Below are 22,205 nucleotides of genomic sequence, written 5' to 3' on the forward strand. Positions count from 1 at the left end.
TTCCCAGTGCAATAAAACAGGCAGACTAACTAATGGAACCACCCACACACCAAACATACTTTTTTATCACACACCACTTTCACAAATAAGCATACACGCGCGCACACACACACACACACACACACACACACACACACACACACACACACACACACAATCTTTTTTGTCCCAGCCCACTCATTGCTCGTTAGCTGCATCAGGGTGGTTGTTTTTGCATTGCTGCCGTGACACAGCCTGGCTGCAGCTCGCCGTATCTGCTGAGAGTGCACCACTAAAAATACTCCACTTAACAAACTCTACTGATTACAGTTTGACTTTCTAACTGTCTCCTTCTCTCTCTCCTGTCTTTAATCAGCATGTAAACAAGCGCAAGGTCATTTTCTTTCTTAAACGAAATAGGGGAGATAAGAGGAGCGTGGCGTAGTTAATCCTTTGGACACGCTGATGGAGGAGTTTGTCCTGGTGATGGTCGGGTGTTAATTATGCAAGAATGATTCTCTTCTAGTGGTTGTTCTCTCTCGTGATGACTCATCAGTTTATCTGTTTCGTCTTTTGCTTTATTTTATATGTTTATTTTCCATGTTCCTTGGCTGTCTTTCATCTGCTCCTCCAACAATTCCCTCCTGGAAATGTCAGTCGTTCAGTTCCCTAAGTCCTAAGGGCTGCTTCCAGATCGCCTATGTTTGAGTGTGTGTTTGTGTGTGCATGTGTGCGTGTGTCACTGTGTAAAGAGCCTTTTAAAATCAGTACAAGGCTTATACTTGTCCACGTGTGATTAACTGCAGTGTTTGATTACTCTGCCAGAGTGATTTGCTGAACTCAGCAACATCATGTTTTCTTTACCCCTTGTTTTGTCTTTGAACAAATGCATGTAGATTGCCTGCCTGTTTTTGTCACATAAGGAGAAATTAAGGACAAGGCAGGATAACCAGGGAAAGCAAAGGAGAAAGGAAAGGATTTAAAGTAAAAGGCAGTCTGCTCCAACTCTAACTCCAAAAAGATTTTCAGCAAGATGAAACATCACGTTGTCTGAAACTAGAGTGAAATCTCTCGATGAACTTCTCAAACTAAAAACACGAGTTAATTAACTTTATCCACAGAATTTCTATTGACTTTTCAGTAAAATACATAAATAAAGAATCAGGCTCACATATTCATTTTTAGTTTGTTTTTGATTTCTTTCTTTCTAGCTGTTATTGCCAAACAGTCCGATCTTGATGCAACACAAACTTTGATGTTTAATTGGTTTAGAAGATGTCATATTCTAGCTTGCAGCTTAAGTAAGAGGCAGCGATCCAGTCTAAGTAAAAGACTAAAAGCATCATTTTTTGAGGTATGACAGCACCCAGGCCTCATTTCCATCCTTCTCCGCTATTTGTCAGACTTCTCCTCTTCCCCAGTGAAGCAGCAATGTTAACAATGCTGTCCCCACATTTACCAGTTCTGCCTCATTACAGCTAAAGAAGCGGATAAATTAGTGCAGGAGAGCATGCACGGCCGAGTCCAACTCCACCTGTCAGAGAGGGAAAGATAGTGAATGTGTTGAAATGGAGGAAGGGTGTGAAAAAACTGCTCAGCCTTCAGCACGTATTAAAACAAAATCTTCCCATTAAGGAAGACTCATCGCTCCAGAACCATTACCTGAGGTCTATGATTCAGTATTTTAGAAACTATATAGGGGAATCATATTTATGTCAATCATAGATTTCTATTACTAGACCTGTAATTTTCAGTCTGTCTATAGACAGTATAACATGAGTTCTATAACCTGTTTAATTTTAATCTACTGTTTTAGTATATGCATTTGTTAATAATGCATTTATCTCATGGATAATCGTGTTTCCACTCTGATTTAGAAGACTAGAATTATATTTCACAAATCTTGCTTTATTTTGGAGGAAACTTGGGAACTGCTTTCTTTCTGCTACTTTATACATAGACTCCTCTCTTGTTGCAAGAAGAACAAGAAGTTGCATTTTTTTTCCAAGCTGAACAACCTGCGCCCTGACCTGTACTGCAATATACTGCGTGTTCAAGATCAAAAGGACAAATGGAGCTGGTTGTCGCCATCCTCTGAACACCAAACTCTCCTGCCCTGCAGCTTTTAAAAATCACTATCTCTCCTGCTCATCTGTCCAGTGCCTCTGGCTTACCATCTTTATGGGCTGGTTAAGGGCGCTCTTACAATCAACTATGTTTGTGCCCTGTCCACATTTGCCTGTAAAATAGCCAGGCATTCCACAATGTCCACCCGCTTGCCTGCCAGGATTAACATTTTGCACTCTCCAAGGTTGAAAATCCCATCAGATGAAACCAAATTAATTTTGCACAATATTCAGGGCCACCGGCCACATAATAGGTGACAATACCAAGTGCATCCCTCGATTGTGATTCTATTCACTCCCTAATCAGCAGGATGGCTGCGTATGGTGCAGCAGCGTAGTAAATGCTTTCATCCCAGGGGGATAAGAAAAACAATGGCCCTTTTTAATTTCTTTTCTAAAGCGGGCAGTAGAAAGAAAATGATATAGACGTAATTGATGATGAGGAGAGTAAGGGGAGCCTTAGCAGAAGACTCATGCAGAAGACTCACGTCCAGTGGCCAGACCTTTTTTTTTTTATTTTGTGCTTTATAATGGTAACTGCTCAGGGGCACTGGAGGTTGACAAATCTGGCACAGAGGACAAATTGATCGGCAACAGAACACAATTTGTCCCATTAAAAGAATGGGTAAAGCCCTGTGTGGCCTGAGTAATTAGTTTAAACTGTAACATTTCAGTCCAGGAGTGGACCTGTTGGAAAGGGGCTCAGCGCGTCTGCTGATAAGACACTTTAACACTCCAAATATACACGCAACACACTACTGGAATATTCCTCATAAATCCATTACTACTGAATAATTTTTTGTTTTGTTTTCATAAATGACAATATGAGTATCCACATATGTGCATAACTTGTGTCTCTTGCTAAATTTCCTACTAACTTTCCAGTAAAAAGAAAAAAAAAAAGTAGTAATAACAAAATTACAGGAAACGCATCTCTTTTTTTTCTTATGTTCAAACTCACTGCCCATGTAAGGTATGTGTGATTTTGTTAGGATGAAAAAAAATCCAGTTGCTCATTCTCAGCATGCACTGAGACTCAGACAGAGACATACGGCTAGTGTATGGTGGGCACGTCTGTGGTGTGACGTGGGGAGAGAGTGTGTCAAAAACACGGATGCGCTGATCCATGGCCCCATGGCGGTGTGCTTAGTGACACATAATACTGGTATTGCACAATCTGCTCCTGACCCATTTTTGTGTGACACATAACTTTTCATGCATAGAAGGAGAAAGAAATACAAGAAAATCAAGGATCTTTCTATCCACTTTGGCGGAAGTTGATACCTCAAAGCATACCCTTTCATATTTGAAGTGAAACACTTCTGAATGAGTTTGTAACTGTTTTCATATCTTCTCCACTGTTGTGCTTGGTTGCCTTGTCAATACAGGAGGCTGATGCTGCTGGTACTTTCACTCAGAAACCAAGAAATGAGGATTCTTCAGCTGAAAATTGTAAGCAAATAACAAGTGCTATGTAGGGGTCCGACCCCACCGTCCCATAGTTAATACATATATATTCTACAAGTTCACATTGTTACGACTGTTGTTGTAATTATAATATGTAAATTTGAGTGTGCAGGTGCTCCTCCGTGATTGGTGCATCCAGGGTGGATGGATCATACTGACTGACTAACGACCGGGAGGCAGCGCATAAGAAGACACAGTCAGGGACTGCCAGGTCATTCATCCTCGGCCCAACCCAACCAGCAGACCGTGTGTTTCACTATGTTGGTTTAATGTAGGAGCATGTAGGGGTGGTCCGCCGTTTTGTTTGATTAGTTTCCTCCTGTTTTTGTTAGGTAGGGAGGAAAGTGATTGTCGTTTGGTTTAGTTCTTTTGACTAGGTAAGTTGTATTTACTCCTGAGATAGGCTACTTTTTGTTTGTTGTTTTGGCCTTGGGTTCACCCCGAAGTTATAATTCGCTCCCTTCCTTTGTTTAAATTCACTCATTGTAAATAATTCCCTGTCACAAAGTATTCATTGTGTGACGTGCTGCTTGGGGTTGGACGGGGATGGATGACCCTTTATGTTGTGGTCTGGCCGCGCCTAGACGGGCCATAACAACATACAGTAAAGGGAAAACAGTAGTGAGTGTGATAGGAAAATGAATGGTGAAATGAACAAGAAACAGAGATATTTTTTTGCCTAGAAGTTTTTAATTGGCATTTGGGCTTCAGTCGCACCCAATTAGCAGGCTTGTTACATGTGAACACTAAGAGCTAATTGGCCTTATAGGTGAAAGGAGCACTGCCCTAAAAGGAGAGCACAAGGCTCACTTGAAAATTCATAGTTCCAGTAGGACTATGTTGGAAGGCTATTTGGCAAAAAGTTGTAAATAACACTCTGCTCCTGCAAGTATTATTTATACTTCCTTGCAGCCTTTATTGTCAGATGCATAACAAAGACAGAATCATGGCCGCTATAAGCTTTATGGGCAATCAGAGAAAAGTATTTGGTCATCAGCATTTTTTTCTGTAATCAACAATTCACCTGTCAACAAAAATTGCATTGATTTAAAAAAAAAAAAAAAAAGAAAGTCTTGAACTATATTTTAACAGTGTAGAAATCTTCTAGGAGTCAATCAGATCTGAAGGGAAATATCCCAAATGTTGTTACCCTATTAAATGGCCGTTCTCAGTTGCATTAACTTCAATAGATATGACTAAGAGAAAGATGTCCAAATTACAAAGATGACCACTGGCCTTCTTTGTATAACTGCATGTAAAATTTACACAGGCATTGCCTACCCAAAGCCTCTAAAAGACTCACTAATAATCTGTTGTCCTAACTTACTGCCTCAAGTAGACGTGAAGAGAAAGGTTCTGTGTGACAAATTAAACTTAAACTGCTATCTTTTCCAAAGACTAACCAGACGATTTTGGTGACCAAACAAACCAAAGAAATAAAAACTGCAAAGCACTACAATTTGGCATCACCACCATAAGGTAATAACAGCCTGTTGAGACTGATGGTGGTGTAGGTGATCTCGTATAATTCATTGGCATAATAACAACTGATAACAAAGAATTAATGGGATAATAACACTGGACTTATGGAAACATAATCATTCACAGGAATAGCCTAACCGGTCTACATTCAGTACTATCCTGCCTTATACTGAGGAATATGCCGCATGTAAGTGCAAATACAACAGCACAATGAGCTCACCAAGGGCAAGAGACTCAATCTCTGATTACATTTACTATACAAACTGTAACAGCAGGATCTGTTGCACAGGACATCAAGAGCTCATTATGCTCTTTACATGCAATTAATCAAACAATATAAACAAAGATCCCTTTAGCCATAGATGACAGAGCCCGATTCCCCAGTGGCAACTGATGTACAGTGAACACTACAAAACTTTTTTTTTGAAAAATGTAAAAGTCATCGTTAATCTTAATGTGATAGTGGTGATACTATGCAATATAATCTGTTCCTCCTGCCTGTTCACACTGTTACCTATAATCTTCTCATGCTGAAAAATGCAAAGAATGTAGTGGCATGAAAATATCTGGACTTTTCTTGTAAAATAAAAGAAATATGTTGTGTGGTAAGATAACAGCGCATTTAGGACAAGTATGCATTTTGTTATCTTTGTAAATATCCATTACCCCTTTAAATTAATAAATGGGCTTTTAAGTTTACAACACGTGTTGGGAAAGCCAGCCAAGTCTATAGCGTCCACTGCAGCAATCGGCTATAATAAAACAGTTATTGATAATATTTACTCAGTCTTCTTCATGAATTATGCCTGCGACATTACCTAGTCAATGTTGTCTTTCTGTTTTCTTTTTCTTTCAGCTAATCATCCTTGAGCAAATCATAATGTAGCCAATAAAAGCAATAAAAGGAGAACTCAAGGACTCATTAAGAACTGGGAAGCTCTTGTGACCTGTGCGCTCTGTTCACTTGGGACTGTTCACAGGTTCACAGATGCAGATGCCTAAAAGATTCAAATTATGCTCACAATGTTCTGGCTTCATTTTTTAATATTGTTTTTTAGTTTGCTTGCTGATTTTGTCATTTGTGTGTTTTTCTAATCATGCATAATTTTACAGAGAAGTATATTCACTTTTAGATCTAAATAAGGAAGCCAACCAAAGACTTGGCAATGCAGACAATACACTGCAAACTATACACATCTATAAAAATAGATTGACATAATTCATTAGGTTCATGGCTGTCAGGTCACATTTCAAAATAACAATGCAGTGGTTCCTCTTGCAAGTGTCATTTAACTAAATTATAAGCTTCAATATCTACACTATTTGTCCCATATCCATCCCTGTGAGATAGAGAGTAAATTGACTGGTTCTTATATAGTGCTTTTCTACTCTATTAGAGCACTCAAAGTGCTTTACAACTACAACAGCCATTCACCCATTCGCCCAAGCACTATTAATATAACATCCACAGTCACATTCTAATGGATTCGGGGTAACTCAGGGTTCAGTATTTTACTCAAAGACATTTTAACATGACATGCTGAGTAGTCTATCAAGCCTCCGATCAGCAGATGACCCTGAGTCACAGCTACCTTTTTTAAGCCACATGTCTCATATGAACAAATTTACATTTGGTTACCTGACAGTAACATAGCCACTGCTGAAATGAGCAATCATGGCTGTAGCACTGTGGTGAGACGCCACTAAAATGGCAGCATTATACAACTGGGCATCTCAAACCATCAGGCCATGACAGTGACAATGAGGCTTGTTCAGAAGTGTCACCTCTCCCAGCCTCTGTCTGTCTTTGTTTCTCTTGCATTATTATTTCCACCATTGTCTCTTTCCCTATATCTCTCTCACTTTATGTGTCTCATACACACATGGGCACACACACACACATGCACAGAGAGAGAGAGGCAAAGACAGGGAGAAAGAGAGCGAGAGAGAGGAAAAGACAGAACGTCTTTATTAGTCCTCTGTATGCAGTCTGTGCTCAGCCTGAGATTGCAGGACTGACCCCTCACTGTGAGCTGCACAGGGGAAATGTTTACTCAAACCCCAAAGAACATGCCATTAACCTCTTTCTAGATAGAAGACAAACAATAATGTCCCTCCATGAGGGCAATAAAGACAGAACACCTATCCAGGACCATCATGACAATCATCTCATTATGAAGCTGCGGGAGGTGGTAAGGAGCCAGGGAGCCCGGTCTCCCAGGGATACTTTCTCTACAGTATACCAGTGTGTCTAACATTCAGTAAGGTATTTATTATATGCAGTCAAGTGCAAACAAATTGTTAACCCAACAGAGTTAAACCATTGCAAGCCTGACCCAAATGCTACAACTACTGCTTCCCCCCAACTTGATAAACCATTCATTTTGCTTACTTTCTTCCACCTTTCCTTATTGTGTCATCTCCTATAGTGTCTCTTTACCTCTTTTTCTCCCTAGAGATTGAGACGACAATCCTTGGGCTCTGATTAAAGCCCCAACCTGGGAGGACATTTTAGTGTTGAAAGTAAATGAGGGGGGGGGGGGGGAGTCTTCTTCTTAGGAACACGCAAGCATAATTCAGTCACACCTTGATATGTGTGAGTCAAAGTCCCCTTGCACGCATCAAATAAAGAAAGACACCACAAGCTCACACTCATCCCAGATTGAGGGTCTCCTCCTGGGTAGGCTTAAGAGCCCACTACTGGGTACCGTTTACCTGTGTCGTTTGAAGAGCCCATTATTTTAATTGAAAAAGTTACCTGCCCGCCAAAGGCAAACAGTGAAAAAAAAATGAGAGGAGAATTAAAACAAAAACACCAGATGGTGATATACATGATAAAAATGATTGTTTATACTTACTGTTTGATTATATGTGATAATGAGAGTGGGATTCCTCAAGGCAATTATTGTCTGTGGCAGCCATATTGTGAGAGGACAAGAGAAGGACGGCACGGGCTGGTATGAGGAAGCGCTTATCAAATATCTCCGGCGGGGTGATTAGTGTAATAAGACACTGCAAGGTGAGATAGGCCACTCACACTCTTTTAGTATGTCTGTGCAAGTTTGCGTGTGTAATTAAGCGAAAAAGAATGGGTGTTAGAATGAGCAAGAAACAGAGCCTAAGAGGGAGTCTGAGAAAGTATGAGCGACTCCCTTCATCTGTTTTCCATATCTGCGTGTGTCTCTGTGTCTTAATGTATACCCTGTCCCCATGTGCCTTACTCTGGTGGTGTGTGTGTGTGATATAATTCCTATGTTAATGCAGGTTCCCATGCCAGGCTGGCTGCCCCAAGGGCTATAGCCTATGACAGAGGGCAGATTGGGGGCACTTACCCCTGGCAGAGTCTTCTGTTCATGGAGGGCGCTCTGGGCCTTCAGTGCTGACTCTCTGGCACAGTATGTTAGAAAGGCACATCCTGCAGTATCAGGAGACAGGAGAAAGAAAAGCTTATTACACACCACTGTTAATGTTTAATAAAAGGAAGGGGGGAATTACAGTAACAGAGAGTTTTCAGATTTAAAGTGCACATGTAATTGCAAGTTATGTTTTTTATTGTACTTAACTGTCTTGAGAGATCAAAACACAAACTAAAAGCTAAAATCATATGTCATTGTGGTGATTTAAACTTTTTGTGCATGTCAAACATTTGATTATATTGCTATATATTACATTAAATAATATTCAAATATGATTAAATGCATAAACTACAAAAGAAATCCATCTCATTCATCACTTAAAACACCCTAGAAGAGATTGGTAACACATTTGTCTGTAGAGTCCCAGTTTCATTCTTTTGCTCTTTTACAAATGTGCTGGTTCAGTACCCAACCAGTAACAGCTTCCAGAGTGTGAGGGTTCAACTGAAAATAACATAGTGACCAGGTTATATCACCGACTTTGTCACTCTCTTTTCTCTCTTTGTCTGTGATATGGATGAACCAAAGCTGGAGTTTGATGAGTTTGTTTCACTAAGGGTGGAGTTGAGGTAGACACACAAGTACAGCAGAGAGCCAAGAGAGGACAAAATTGAGCGAGCACTTCAGCTGTATGCAAACAAAATCTGGAGAGTCACCTTTCCTTGATTCTCTTCTTTGTTCTTGTGAATACTTTTCAAAGTTTTCACTGTTGACTTTACAAATAGGAATGACAATTGTTTCATAGTACAGTACACCTCTGAAAGGAGAACACTTGACTTGTATAAAGTCATTCAAGGTGAGCAGAAAAAATGCTTTGCATACAAAAGTGAACAGAGATTTGTTACAAAATGTAACTTAAATACAGATCAGCTTTTAATTGGATAACTCAACTGTAGTCGCGTTGTGAACAGGTGACACCAGCGTAGCGCCTAAGTTTCAGTGTGTAAATGTTACAAATAATTTAAAAATTCGCAGGAGTAGTTTCATTGAATATATGGCAAAAATATGACACCTAATATAAGACTTACCGTGTTATTATATTAAAATAGAATTCATATATCCTGACAGTTAAAATGTAGCACTCTAAATTAAGCAGTTCTATATCCTTGGACTCATTAAATGCTGAGAAGATTAAAACTTTACTTTTTTATGTGACAACCCCTTTGGATTAGATTTAGTGAACTTATGTCATCAATGTTTATGTCAATAGAATGTCTGCCACGTGGCTTGTGTTTTTTAGTGTTTTCATCTAATTCATCCATTATTGCCCCATTTTAATTATGACAAAGTACACAGGACTAAGCAAAACAAAACGGCAACATTGTTAATGTGCATGTGTAATGTGCAAAGTAAAAAAAATCCATTTACTATTAGAAAGCATATGTAATGCTTTCTAATAGTAAATGACCACTTTCATAGCTACTGAAGCCCACAACAGAGTCCGTACATTTAAGGTGACAAGTGATTATAAAACTCTGACAATGAGCTGGAACTGTAACACATATTTGTGGATACTTTTGAGTCAGAAAATTCAGGAAAACAGAATATAAATAAATAGTAACTAGTAAGTAAGTCTCCTAAAAAATGTGACAGCTTTCATTAAAGGGTAAGTTGTTGCTCTGTTACGCGCTTGGCAGAGCTGACAATGGGTGACCCCCGTTCAGAAGAGGTTTTGCACTGTGCAGCATAATTTCTCATTACTACATGTCACACCTACTGCCAAGGATCCCCATGGGAGAAGACACACACATACACTCACACACACACCTACACATACAGATGATACCCGGCATGCCTAGCACCCATCATCCCCAAAAGCCAGAAACACACTCTGGCACCCAGCCAAGAGAGCTCCCTTTCACGACAACCTTCACCCACCTCCACAACTAGGTGGTTACTCAAGAGGAAAAATCACCTAAACGACACTGATGAAACAGCATGCCACACAGCAAAGCAGAAAAGTTTGGGAGCCTGGGGAAACACTCTTCATCCTTTATGGCATTACAAAACTGTGGAACATGAGTTGAGGACTCCTGGGGGGAACGTCCTGGCAAAGGCTTATGGGACTTGCAGGCTCGTGCTGATATTCTTCTATCGGTGCCATGCCATCTTTGACGTAGTTTTTAGTGCACATTTTTTCAGGAGAATGGCATAATTTTTATCTTGATGTTATATCCCCACAAATCAGTGAATCAGTGATGCAGCTGTAAAAATCTATAACTAAGGTCTTTTAATGTCAACATTTTAACAGACATTTAATTTACTTATTGTTTAGCTTTGTGTGAAATAGCTTAACTCCACACTTCAGCATATGTTAATAACTAAGTAAATGTATACACGTGCTGTTATTAAATGCAATTTAATAGAAATGACTTTGTTATACTTTGGTTCCCAAAAAGTTCCCAAAAAGCTGATTCTGTTCATCTGGAAGTAGCGTTTTTAGTGGGAGGAACATTTTTGTCACTCATCCAAGTGGCTTCTTCAGTTTTGTACTTTGGTTGGTTTTTGTTATAAGATAGTATAGAAATCATTACAGTTTCTGGAAAATGTTTTTGGTTTACGTCACAACATTTATTTTGCAAAATATCTCTATAACACAGCATTGTTCTCTTCATGTCTTTATTATCTTTTATAATGATTATAATAAATTCATATATTAATTAAGGTGCAATATCAGAATGCTAACACTGATTACATTAATATTAAATGTCTACACGTTAATGTATCAGTGCATTAATATTGATCATATATTATTGAGTATCATTTGAGGCTTTCCCGCAGTATTAATACTTAATAAATATTACATAATATATATGGAAAAATAATGCATTTAAATCTAAATAACAATCATATTAATGCTATTGTTTAAGTAATTGTGTACTTATATTATATTGTTGTTGCTTTACTGAAATAAAATTTAAAATGTGGAACTTTACTAGTACACCTGTAGTAATTAGGGGTGCAACAATACACAAAATTCACGGTTCGGTTCGATACTTTGGTGTCACGGTTCAATATTTTTTCGATACAAAAAAATGTTCATGCCTTTTTAATTTATCATTTATTAAAATTATAAATATATATTTTAACTCAAAAGTACAGTTTTTAAATTTAATGTTGCTGAAACAACAAAATAAAAAAAATAAATCTATCTGATTGAGAAATCACTCAAAGAGAGTTTATTACAGAGAAATGGCTCTTTCCAAAATAAAAGCTATACTATACGCTTTTTCTGGGGTATACTCTCAGCAGCATATTAAACATATCAGGTCCCCATAAGGAGAATCATGTGCTAACGGATGTCTAAATGACTCAGGTAAAGTTTGTCGCATGCGTGCTTGTTGTTTTTGTCTGCTTCCACTTGTCTTTGCACTAGGATGATGTCAGCGTGAATGTGCAGTCATATTCGTTGTGTTCCCACTAGTGCTGTCAGCGTAAATCTCGTTAAAATGACATTAACGCCATAACGCGGCAAATCTCCGATGGCCCCGTGCTTGGGGCTGGACAGCGTCAACACAAGCTAACTGCGCTAACGCACTAGTTCCCACAAATTGAGCATTGCGTTGCACATCCGACACACTGTTTTACTTTTGTCCATGATGCGCTTACCTTCAGGGTCATACTTCACATGAAAACCAAGATAGTTCCAAACGCCAGATCTGAATGAGGGTGGGGGAGGTTCAATTTTGGGTTGCGTTGAGGCATTTGCCATGTTGCAACGAGCTTAGCTTTTGTCTTGCTAGCTTGCGCTGCGCTCAGTGGATCTGCACTCCACAGTGCAGCCTAGGCGGAATAGTCGAACGCAGATCCACTGAGCGCTCAACACAGACAGCATTGTCAGAAGAAAAGTTGATAAAATAAATAAAAAATGTTGTATTGTTCGATACATATGCGTACCGAACCGAAACCACTGTATCGAACGGTTGCACCCTAGTAGTAATGCTACTTTGTCATGCAGGTACCCTTAGAAAAAAATGCATTTGATACTGTTAGTTTAAATAACATATTAAAGTGGGCTTCTTATGCAGTGTAGCCTTTAATATCCATTCAAAATATGTATCTGTCTCAGATTCCTGACAGCTGTTGAATATCTGCAAGACTTTGGGAAAGCTTTATACCCAACAATGTTGGCTCAGGGAACATCTGTAGCCCAAAGGATTCAGTGAGTGGGAAATCCAGTTGTGGAACAGATGAGCATTCTGCTTGGAGAACATGAATGACGGAGAGGAGGTAACAATGATCCAACAGCTGGTAGCAGGTTAGGCCTGTCATCTTAAAAATCTAAAGTAGGTAATTGGCATGGGATTACATATAAATATCACCGCCCGTTGGTATTATATTCAATGATGTAAAATGACTTGGAAAACAAACGACTTTTACTGAATATGCAGCAGAAGGTGCAAATTTATTACATATATACAAAATATTACAAAAAAACATCACATTTACACCAAATGAATACATGTTGTTTTGAATTATGTAAGAAAACAGAGCAAGGTTTAAGGATTTGGCAGTAATGTATACTACATGTTATTAAAAAACAGATAAAGCACAATTGCTCTGTGCATCATGTTGGGGGTTTTTTTGTTGTCATGTTTAAGATGTTTCTGTTTTATCAAGTACATCCACTAACATTTAAATTAACACATTAGAAGTTTGACTTAACTAAATAATGACCAGCAATTAGGAAAATGCAGTAACTTACTGGGATTTAATGTGAAAAAGAAGATGAGAACATGTACAATGTTCAAAGATTAAGGGTAAGCACTGGCGATGGTTCAGCAAAAGAACTTGTGACTTTCTGTGATGAGCAGGTTAAGTGGGGTGAAAATAATAGTTGGGTAATCAAACACAATTTACCACACTACATTTTCAGTTAGGGACAAAAGTTCAACCGATTGTATTTAAGGCAAATGGAAAAGTAAACCCTGAAAAGTGGTTCAAAGAGAAAGCAGAGAATATGAAATGAGTCTTTTCTTTTGCAAGGCACGTTTTGGGTAATTACTTAAAGAACTTTTCCCCCTGTAATGCTTTTTTCTAACAATTTGTTTTAAAATGGAAATTAGTATGTGTGAACAACTGCATGCATTGAGGCATAAGAGTGAATTGTGATTTTTTTTTAAGGCATCAGGCACCTGTAATTGAAATAACTCCAGAACAAATTTGTATAAATTTTCAATTCATTAGCTGTGAATTTATGAATCATCAGCAATTTGCTCCTCACATATGTCTCATCCAGCAATAATCATTAAACTGGAAAAAGAATGCAAATTAATTCCCAACAAGATCTCGGTGCAAAGAAATAAAATAAAATAATATAGTGAAACAACTGAATCCTGCCGAATGTGACAGCCTGACCCTCTGGTGAGTACTGAGACAAAGATGATGTGAGGATTCATCCACTTCCTGCGTCTGTGTTAAACATACTGTTACCTGGAGAGCATTTTTCCATCTTTCCGTTGTTCCATCCATCTACATTCAGAGCTGGCTCTTCAGAGCCGTTAGCTGTCTGGTTCACACACAGCCCCTTTTCTAATGATCAAAGAGGTCATCTGTAGACTTAAGCTTTACCTGTCACTCAGCTTACACAAACTGTCTATCACTGTCCAACACTTGCTCTACAACACTCCTACTGTAGATAAAATCCCATACGTGTATGGCTCTGTAGCTCAGTGGCCATTACTAGAAGTCTGAAGGACTTAATTGACACAAAGCCACCAATCTGTCTCTGAGCTGAAAAGGATTTCTTGAACTCCAGGAGTATTGTGCAATTAGATATTACTGCCCCACTGTAGTTTACTTTTGGTTATTTCAACGCCTAAAAAGCTTTTTTATGTCAATTTGGCAGGCTATTTATAGCCAATTTCACTGCATGGACCTACCGAGGAGAGGAAAATGGATGAGGATATTTAACAACTCTTTGTATCTCTTCTTCCTGGCTGTGTGGTGCACCTCAGAGTCTCTCCTCTCAGCATCAGAGACGGATTGATAAATAACGCTACTCAAGCAAAAGATTTGCCCCCCACTAACATTCAGCATGTCTGAACAATGCATGCATTCTGGCACTGACACTAAGTATTATGGTAATGTAGTGCTCAGCGAAATGATGGATGTTAAACAGCACGACCTGGCTGCACTACACACTGGCGATCACCATGCCCGCAAATAGTGTCAAGTCATCCCACGCACTGTATACAGCTCCCTGACGACACACAAACTATCAAATCGGCATTAAAGGCAACAGTCTCTAGCAGCTATAAGGCTGGATATAATTATCTGTTAAGAGATGAAAAAAAATGTTCTCTGAACAGACTAACCATTCGGTTACACTCCTCTACCCAACTGTACAGGAAATCACAAAACAGAAAATTACCAGGATATTTAAGTCCCTGGAGATGCCCTAAACGCTCAAAGTAAGAAAGCACATAACATCTGTTCAAATTGTTGCAGTGCAATCCACATGAATTAGTCATGAGCTAATCTGACATATTTTGATCAGTTCTTAAATCCATAATTATGGTGCAATTTTTTTGTCATAGGCCTCGAGCTGTGAAAAAAGGCAGTGCTGCAAATCATCCATTAGGCATGTTTTACTGATTGACGCCAACAGTTATATGCATCATATATCTGTAACAAGTCAAATCTTTCTCACCCACGAATTAGACATGAAGAGGAATTTCAAACTAAAAGTCAAATTAAATGTATTGCATATTGCAAAAATAATAATAATGTTTTCAGGTATCATGGAGGCAGAGTTTTTATAACATCCTCTGGTTCTCTGATACCGTGCTGTGAAAAATGTTTATGTTGTGGGGAAAAAAGAAAGTTGATTGAATTTCTGATGATGTTACAATATTGAGAGCCTTCCGGGCCTCTGACATAAAAGACTGCCAATATACATTGGCATGTTGTGCATTGTTGTGAACGAAGCCTGTAAGCTGCTTTATAAACCCCTGTGTAATATGCACGCAGCTGCCTTATTAGGCACAAGTAGGTGTTGCTTCAGCTTTATAATACTTCTTGCACTTTAAGTTTGTTGTTGTTAAACTGTATTTAATTCAATAAAAAAGGTGTTTGTTTGTTTTGTTTTAATTTAGCTTAGCTGCACAGATTGAAACAGGGTCAAAATAATATCAACATGTCTCCACATTAAATAAATAAAGGAATTGTTGAATTATTAAATTAAATGCAATGCCCCAACTGCAGTCTTCAAAATGAACACAAAAAAATTGAATATTGAAACTATGCAGATAAAACTGTTGCATGAGTATTGTATTATGTCACATTAGCCTAAGCTCGATGTTCTCTAAAGTGGTAACTGAGTGCATATACTGTGCACTAAAGATTACAGCAAAATATTATATTGTATAGAGCCAAGTAAACGACTCAAGCTACAGCGTTGACAATGGTTACACAGCAACAACACTTATCTATATTGATTAATACCATTTATATAAGCAGACAATCAACAGGCATAAATAAAACTATCTATTGTGGACAGTAGTAGATAAAGATTACCTCAGGGATTTCTACTGGACAGCAGTGAGTCTGGGATTCATGTGAGTCTAACATCTACCAATTATTTCTCAAATGACATCCCAGATGAGTCCATACTTGTAAAACTTACATACTAGACGTATTTTGGCCAGTCAGTGTTTTGGACAAATACGTTATATTACAGAATTTGCACTGCTAGACCACCAAACTGCATTGCACTGTTTAGAGACCTTCATTATTAAACCTGCATTTATTTATTTAGTTACTTATTTATCCGACACTGTCAGCAGTGAAAAACAAACCTGCAGGATAAGACATATTATTTGACTTTAAGTTGATTTGAGACTCTTGGTATCACTTGATAACAGTTTTGTTGGTTTGTTTGTTTTGTTTTGTTCATAGATCTATCCAGCAGACTAAGAGCGTTAGCTTTCATTTGATCTTATTTTTCTCTGAGCCTGATAAATGGGAACTTATTTGCGTTGCATTTTCAAAATGATTCTACTTTAAAAAAAAAAACTTAAAAAAACAAACAAACTGCCCACTTCAGTCAAAATCAACATGAGGACAACAGCAACAGTGAAGCAAAACAGTAAATTTGAAACCGCCCCAAAAATAAAAGAGTCAATCCTAAAATCTTTTACAGGGATCCACAGAGCTGTAGAATAAGGTGATTATTTTTTGTGCATGTATTACTCCTTGCATGACTCCTAACTTGTTTTAAATGTTTTAAATACAGAAAAGATCAACTAGACATACTGTACAACAGTACATATAAAATATATAATAACAATGTGATGGTGTTTGGATCAATCGCATGTCACCTTTTATTTTGGCAGGTAAAAAATGGAATAATTGCAGTAAAACTGTTTTTCTTTCTTTCTATAATTTTAATTTCAAATTCTTTTTTTGTTGTTGTTGTTGTTTTGTTTGTTTTTTTTAACCTATTTTTTTATTTGATACATAACAATTAATTTATAATTCAATTCATTTAAAACATGGAACTTAATTAATGACAGACTTAAGTTAAACATGTCTTGTTCACTGTGTTGTTTATAGGACACTTTGTCTTGGAAAACCTGTAGCCCTTCTTTCAAAGTTAAGTAATTCATTTTACCTTCGGTTCCCCTACAAAAGCTTCCAGTGTCAGAATGATCAGTCTGTTTGTAGTTTACTCTTTTCTCCTTGAGTGACACAGCTGATTTTACACTATATCTACTTTGTTTTGTTAATGTCACTAATCCCATTTTCTCACTCTTGTACTTTCTTGCTTCAGTCTAGAGATGTCACACATTGGCACAGCAGGGCACATGAGCATGGTTTAGATGAGTGGCCAATAAGAAAAACTCATCCATATAATGCATTGGTAAAATCTTATTAAAAGTGCACGCCTGTGCTCCCAAAGTGACTTTGAATGTCACGCGGGATGAAGTGGGCATAATGCGAACATCAGAGTGGCCTTGGTGGAGGATGATTTGAACAGGCATACAGCTTTGGAACAGGATTATCCTTCCCGAGGCAACTATCCTCCAGAGTGTTGACATTCAGGGATGGTTAAGGACAGGCGTAAACAACACGGATATCAGAAATATTGTTTTAATCGATCATCAGGCTCCAAAGAGGAAAACCAGAAAGACAAGAAGCAGGTTGAACACCAGCAGCTGATGGCTGGAGAAACAGGTGGTGCATGGAGATCCTCAGGGCTGCACACACAAGAAAGTAATGGTGAGCCTTCGCTCATTTCTCCCACTAGAGCGCCTGACCAGTCTAATCAATAAGATCATGAACTACTGCCACTGAATTACATATCATACATAATTTTCCCGCCTGGTGAATTATTTTTTGAGAGTGAATTGCATGTGAATTCAGCACCAGTGGTGAATATGTGAATGTGTGTTATTTGCCTGTGTGCTGTCTCAGTGCAAGTGTCTGTCTGTGTGCACACATGCATGTGTGTGTGTGTGTGTGTATGAGAAAGAGAGCAAAAGAGATAATTAAAGCATAATCCAAAACTATATGTATGTATATAAATTGTTTCTCAATACAGTGCTCTTTAACTTAAACTGATTTCTGGTTATATTTATATAAGTAATAATAATCCTACCAAATAAACTTAATAAGTACGTAATATGAATAATAATAACAATAATAGTAATAGTAGTAGCAGTAGTGCAAGTAGTCTCACAATAAAGATAAAAAGTTATACATTTTTATTGTAGCTTCTTAAATAGATTACTAACTGAGAAAATAATGTATAATAAAAGACTTTAAATATATGATAATGATCAAAATTTTAATTTTAATAAAATGTTTTGAAATTGTTGCAATCACATCAAGTTAATGACAAAATTTTATAGCAACAGTACAGGAAGGAATAAGTTGAACAAGACTTAAACTTTGAATTGTGGACTTAAAAAAGAAGAAAAAATAATTTAAGCTTGTCTAGAAATACAAAGCCGAATTGCACACTGGCATTCATTACTATCACTGTAATTAGAACCGATCGATCCGTGATTATCCGTTACGTGTCTGACTAATTACTAAGTGTACACAGATCCCGCTCCTTTTGGACAATAAGGGTTCGGGGGTGAAAAGAGCAAGCGAGAATGCAATGTGTGCTGGAGCCGAGCCTCTACTATCATCCTGCTTTGTACTTCCTGACTGCAACCCGCCCACGGAGCCCCGTTACAATACAGCTGCCATGTAAGTAGTATTTTCCACAGCTAATGACGTCCGAAAAGTAGAAAACATATCAGCCCGCTGAAAGGTCAAAGCAGCTTGTCAGCACCACGTTAATCGCCGATTTTGATTGTCTGATAATGGCTTACATTTTCAGCTCCCCGGAAAGTATTTACTTCTCGCTGATAATATACAGCAAATGTGATGGATTTTTTAAAATGGAATTTATGCGCCTGCACAGCTGCCTGTCCCGTGTCCCGCCCCCTTAACTGGCCTTAACGGGGATGCTGAGCACATGATAGTAAATGTAAACACACAAAGGCATTTTCAGCTGTAGTATTCACGTGGATTGTCTGGTGGCGGTAACAATTAACCCTGCACTTCCAAGCCGTTCACTTCCACGTGTTCCCCCTCTCACGCCTCAGACGTAGTTGTGTGTGTGCCTCTGCGTGTGCGTGTGTGCGTTCGAAGCCACTACGGGGCTCCCACACTGTCCCAAACATCTGCAAATTAGCACACTTTTCATGCCCTCTGCCCCAGAACTGAGCCGGGACGTTCTTTGTCACTACTTTGCGTAAACCTTTTCTCAATCCCTAAAGCACCATAAAAGTAGTCAAAACAACCAACCTTTATGCATTCCCGTAAACCTGTCTTTCAGAACAGTGAGTTCGTATATCTTTCCGAATTCCTCAAACAGGGGTTTCAGGTCTTTTTCCTCCAGGTTTCTGGGAATCTGCCCGATGAAAAGCTTGATGGCGTCGTGGTCCTTCATTGGAATGGTGTTCTGGCCGATGGTAAGCCCGTTCATCCTGCCGGCGCTGTTCGTGGTGCTGAATCCATTCTCTTGCTGCACTCCGTTTGCAGTGACTGTAGCCATCTTTCCTCAATGGGCCGGCGGGCTGCTCTCTCTCTCTCTCTCTCTCTCTCTCTCTCTCGCCTCTGTGTAGTCAACTGCACATTGCACACTCCCCCCCTCCGTTATATCTTCCTGTCTTCCCACTCCTCCTCCGGTTCTCCCTCCCTACCCTCGCCTGTCCTTCCTTTACAGGCTAAGCCGCTTTGTTTGGAATCAGTGTTATTTATTTATTTATTTTTCTTATTCTTTATGAGTTTTTATTTTTTCCGCCCCCCCCCCTCCCCACACACACACTCACACTCCATCACCACCGCCACCCCCAAGCTGCCACTCTGTCCCGTGACGTCAGCTCGTACTCTTACGAATACACCACGCCCACCATCTGATTTGCATAATGAGTTCGACCAAGGCGAATGGGAGAGCAGGTTGACTAAGGACCCCACAGGGCAGAGTAAGAACTCAAACATTTGGGTAGAGTGTAAAGGTTGGGACATTTAAATGATGCAAATTCAACATTAGTGCTTCTTCCCCAGCTTATCTGCGGTGGTTTAAGTTTGTCTCGGAGAGCAAAATTTGATGCTCCTTTTGGCGGAAAAATATTGACCTGATTTTAAACTAGTTTGAGTTCATCTCTAGTTCGTAATTTATTAATAATAGAAATTAATCAAAATCTAAATTGCTTTTAATGACTTAAATGTTAAGAGAACCAACCCTGCATTTTTGTGTTTTGTATAAAAGAAGATTCACGATAGTTACGCGGTGTTACTAAAAATGCTGTCCTCATAACCCTTCTTTGGTGTGGTGAACGTATTTGCCCATGTTATATATCCCCTGAGGTAAATAATGTGATTTATCTGGTATACTGGGGTAAAAAAAGTCTATGAGATGTATAGAAAGAAAAGCAGGAGAGTTGTATGTCTTAACACCAGTATTGAAAAACACTCTTATGAACCCTTGTAGAAATGATCTTTACACCAGCAGTTCTCAGGAGACAGGTCCCTGTTGATTTTCATTGTAACCATCTAACAAGGACTATTGTAGGGGAGAGCGGGGTAAGTTGTCACACGGGTAAGTTGTCACACTGTTCATAACTCCAACACTAGAGGCTCTATCTCAAAAATGAAATAGCCACTTTGTGTGACTTCTTCTTCTATAGTCAACCTCCTGTTCACATGTGGTCAAGACTGCTCTAATCTGAGGTGAGCACATCTTTTTTATTTTTTTGACCTAAAAGGAAAAATAAATCACTTTAAATTTTCTTCAGTACAACTTTGTTAGGTATAGATGTTACAGATTATTATTTTACACAAAATAGAGGAGACATTAACGTGTCTTTTGATACTTCAGCTGATGTGCTATGTTGAGCTAACCCTGACATTTAGCCAAAATTAGCATAAATGTCAGTTTGGGGCAAGTTGTCTCATTAACTTTGGGGCAAGTCGTCACATGTGACAACTTGCCCCAGTACAAATAAATGCTCCAAAAAATTGTGATATTGTAATTCATTTGTATTTGTAATAAGGTTTTTGAAGAAAGGAAGGAGAGGCAGGAATTAAGGAAGGAAGGAAGAAAGTAAGATGGTTCGAAATTATCAACGAAAGACAGAGCGTGGCAGAACACCACCTGACATTATGTTAAAGGCAGTCAGGCAGGTAAAGATGCAGAACAAATCAATCACAAGTACAGCAAAGGATTTTGACATAAATTACCGCACTGCAATTACTGACAGCGGACTACCAACTCCAGAGGACATCCAGCCATATCCAAAAGCTGGCCGCCGAAAACCATCCAGCAAAGGAAGAAAACGACGCAAATCAGCAATTCTAACCGACACGCCAGTGAAGCAGCAACTAGAAAAAGAAAAGAATAAGGCTGAATCTAGCAAAAAGCTGTTTCAAAAGAGAGGGACGCGAGGGGGGAAAACATCTGGACCTATGAAGAACAACGCAGCTAAAAGAAGAAAAATAATTCAAGAGTCATCATCAGATGATGAAAAGTGCTTCTGCCTTGTCTGTGTGGAGCCATTTTCAAACAGTCGTCCAAAAGAGACCTGGGTAAAATGCGTAAAATGCAACAAATGGGCCCATGATGCCTGCACCTCAGGCCAGGCAATTTATGTGTGCCAGAATTGTGACTATGAAGTTGAGTCTGATTAATCAGAAATAAGGCATCTGTTTTGTTCAGAGTATAAACATGTTATTTGCAGCATTCCATTCAGTTATGATGGATTTATGTGCAAGCCAGAGAACATTTGAGTTTAAAGTTCAAACTAAAGTTTTCTTTCTACTTAATGTTTTGATTAAAATGTGTATTGGATTGAAATAATTGTTTTTTTCCAAATTCTCTTGGCATAATTGTTCAAATTTCCAGTTTTGGTTTGAATTTAACAATTAAAATCAATAATCATAATTAAGTATTTGTGTTCATATTTTAAGATAATCTAGTGTGACAACTTACCTGCCGATGGGGCAAATTGTCACAAGTGCACATTCTCCTTTCAACAGTCTACAACTCCGTAATGAGATAAGATATGAAAATGTAATCAATACATCATATGTGCCCGAGACTTCCGTCTTTCATTTGGTGAAACATTTATTACGTTGTGATGTATGGTGCTCAGTAAAAGTTAGTCAGTGTGAAGAGTGTGACAACTTACCCCGCTCTCCCCTACGCCTGGGACACCCGGTGAATTCTACTGGTGAA

The 22,205-nt window shown here is 38.7% G+C and overlaps 1 protein-coding gene across 10 annotated transcripts in view; it reads right to left on the reverse strand.

Annotated features, from left to right (window-relative positions):
- The window catches only part of celf6 (CUGBP Elav-like family member 6), a 155,510-nt gene extending 135,881 nt beyond the window's left edge, over positions 1-19,629 (reverse strand). For 2 of the 10 annotated variants that reach the window (XR_003025177.2, XM_023154834.3), the window contains exons 1-2: positions 19,274-19,626; positions 8,387-8,469 (exon numbers count right to left, since the gene is read on the reverse strand). Coding sequence is in view for 9 of the 10 variants with exons in the window: in XM_023154834.3 (XP_023010602.1) it covers positions 8,387-8,469; positions 19,274-19,523 (333 nt within the window). In the remaining variant the exon portion in view is untranslated. Of the gene's footprint in view, positions 1-8,386; positions 8,470-19,273 lie in introns of all 10 variants that reach the window. The other 8 variants (XM_076877566.1, XM_024806373.2, XM_024806367.2 and 5 more) reach the window with 5 other exon arrangements.
- Between the last annotated feature and the right edge of the window lie 2,576 nt (positions 19,630-22,205).

The sequence above is a fragment of the Maylandia zebra genome, linkage group LG1, assembly GCF_041146795.1.
Source record: "Maylandia zebra isolate NMK-2024a linkage group LG1, Mzebra_GT3a, whole genome shotgun sequence".
NCBI classification, from domain to species: domain Eukaryota; kingdom Metazoa; phylum Chordata; class Actinopteri; order Cichliformes; family Cichlidae; genus Maylandia; species Maylandia zebra.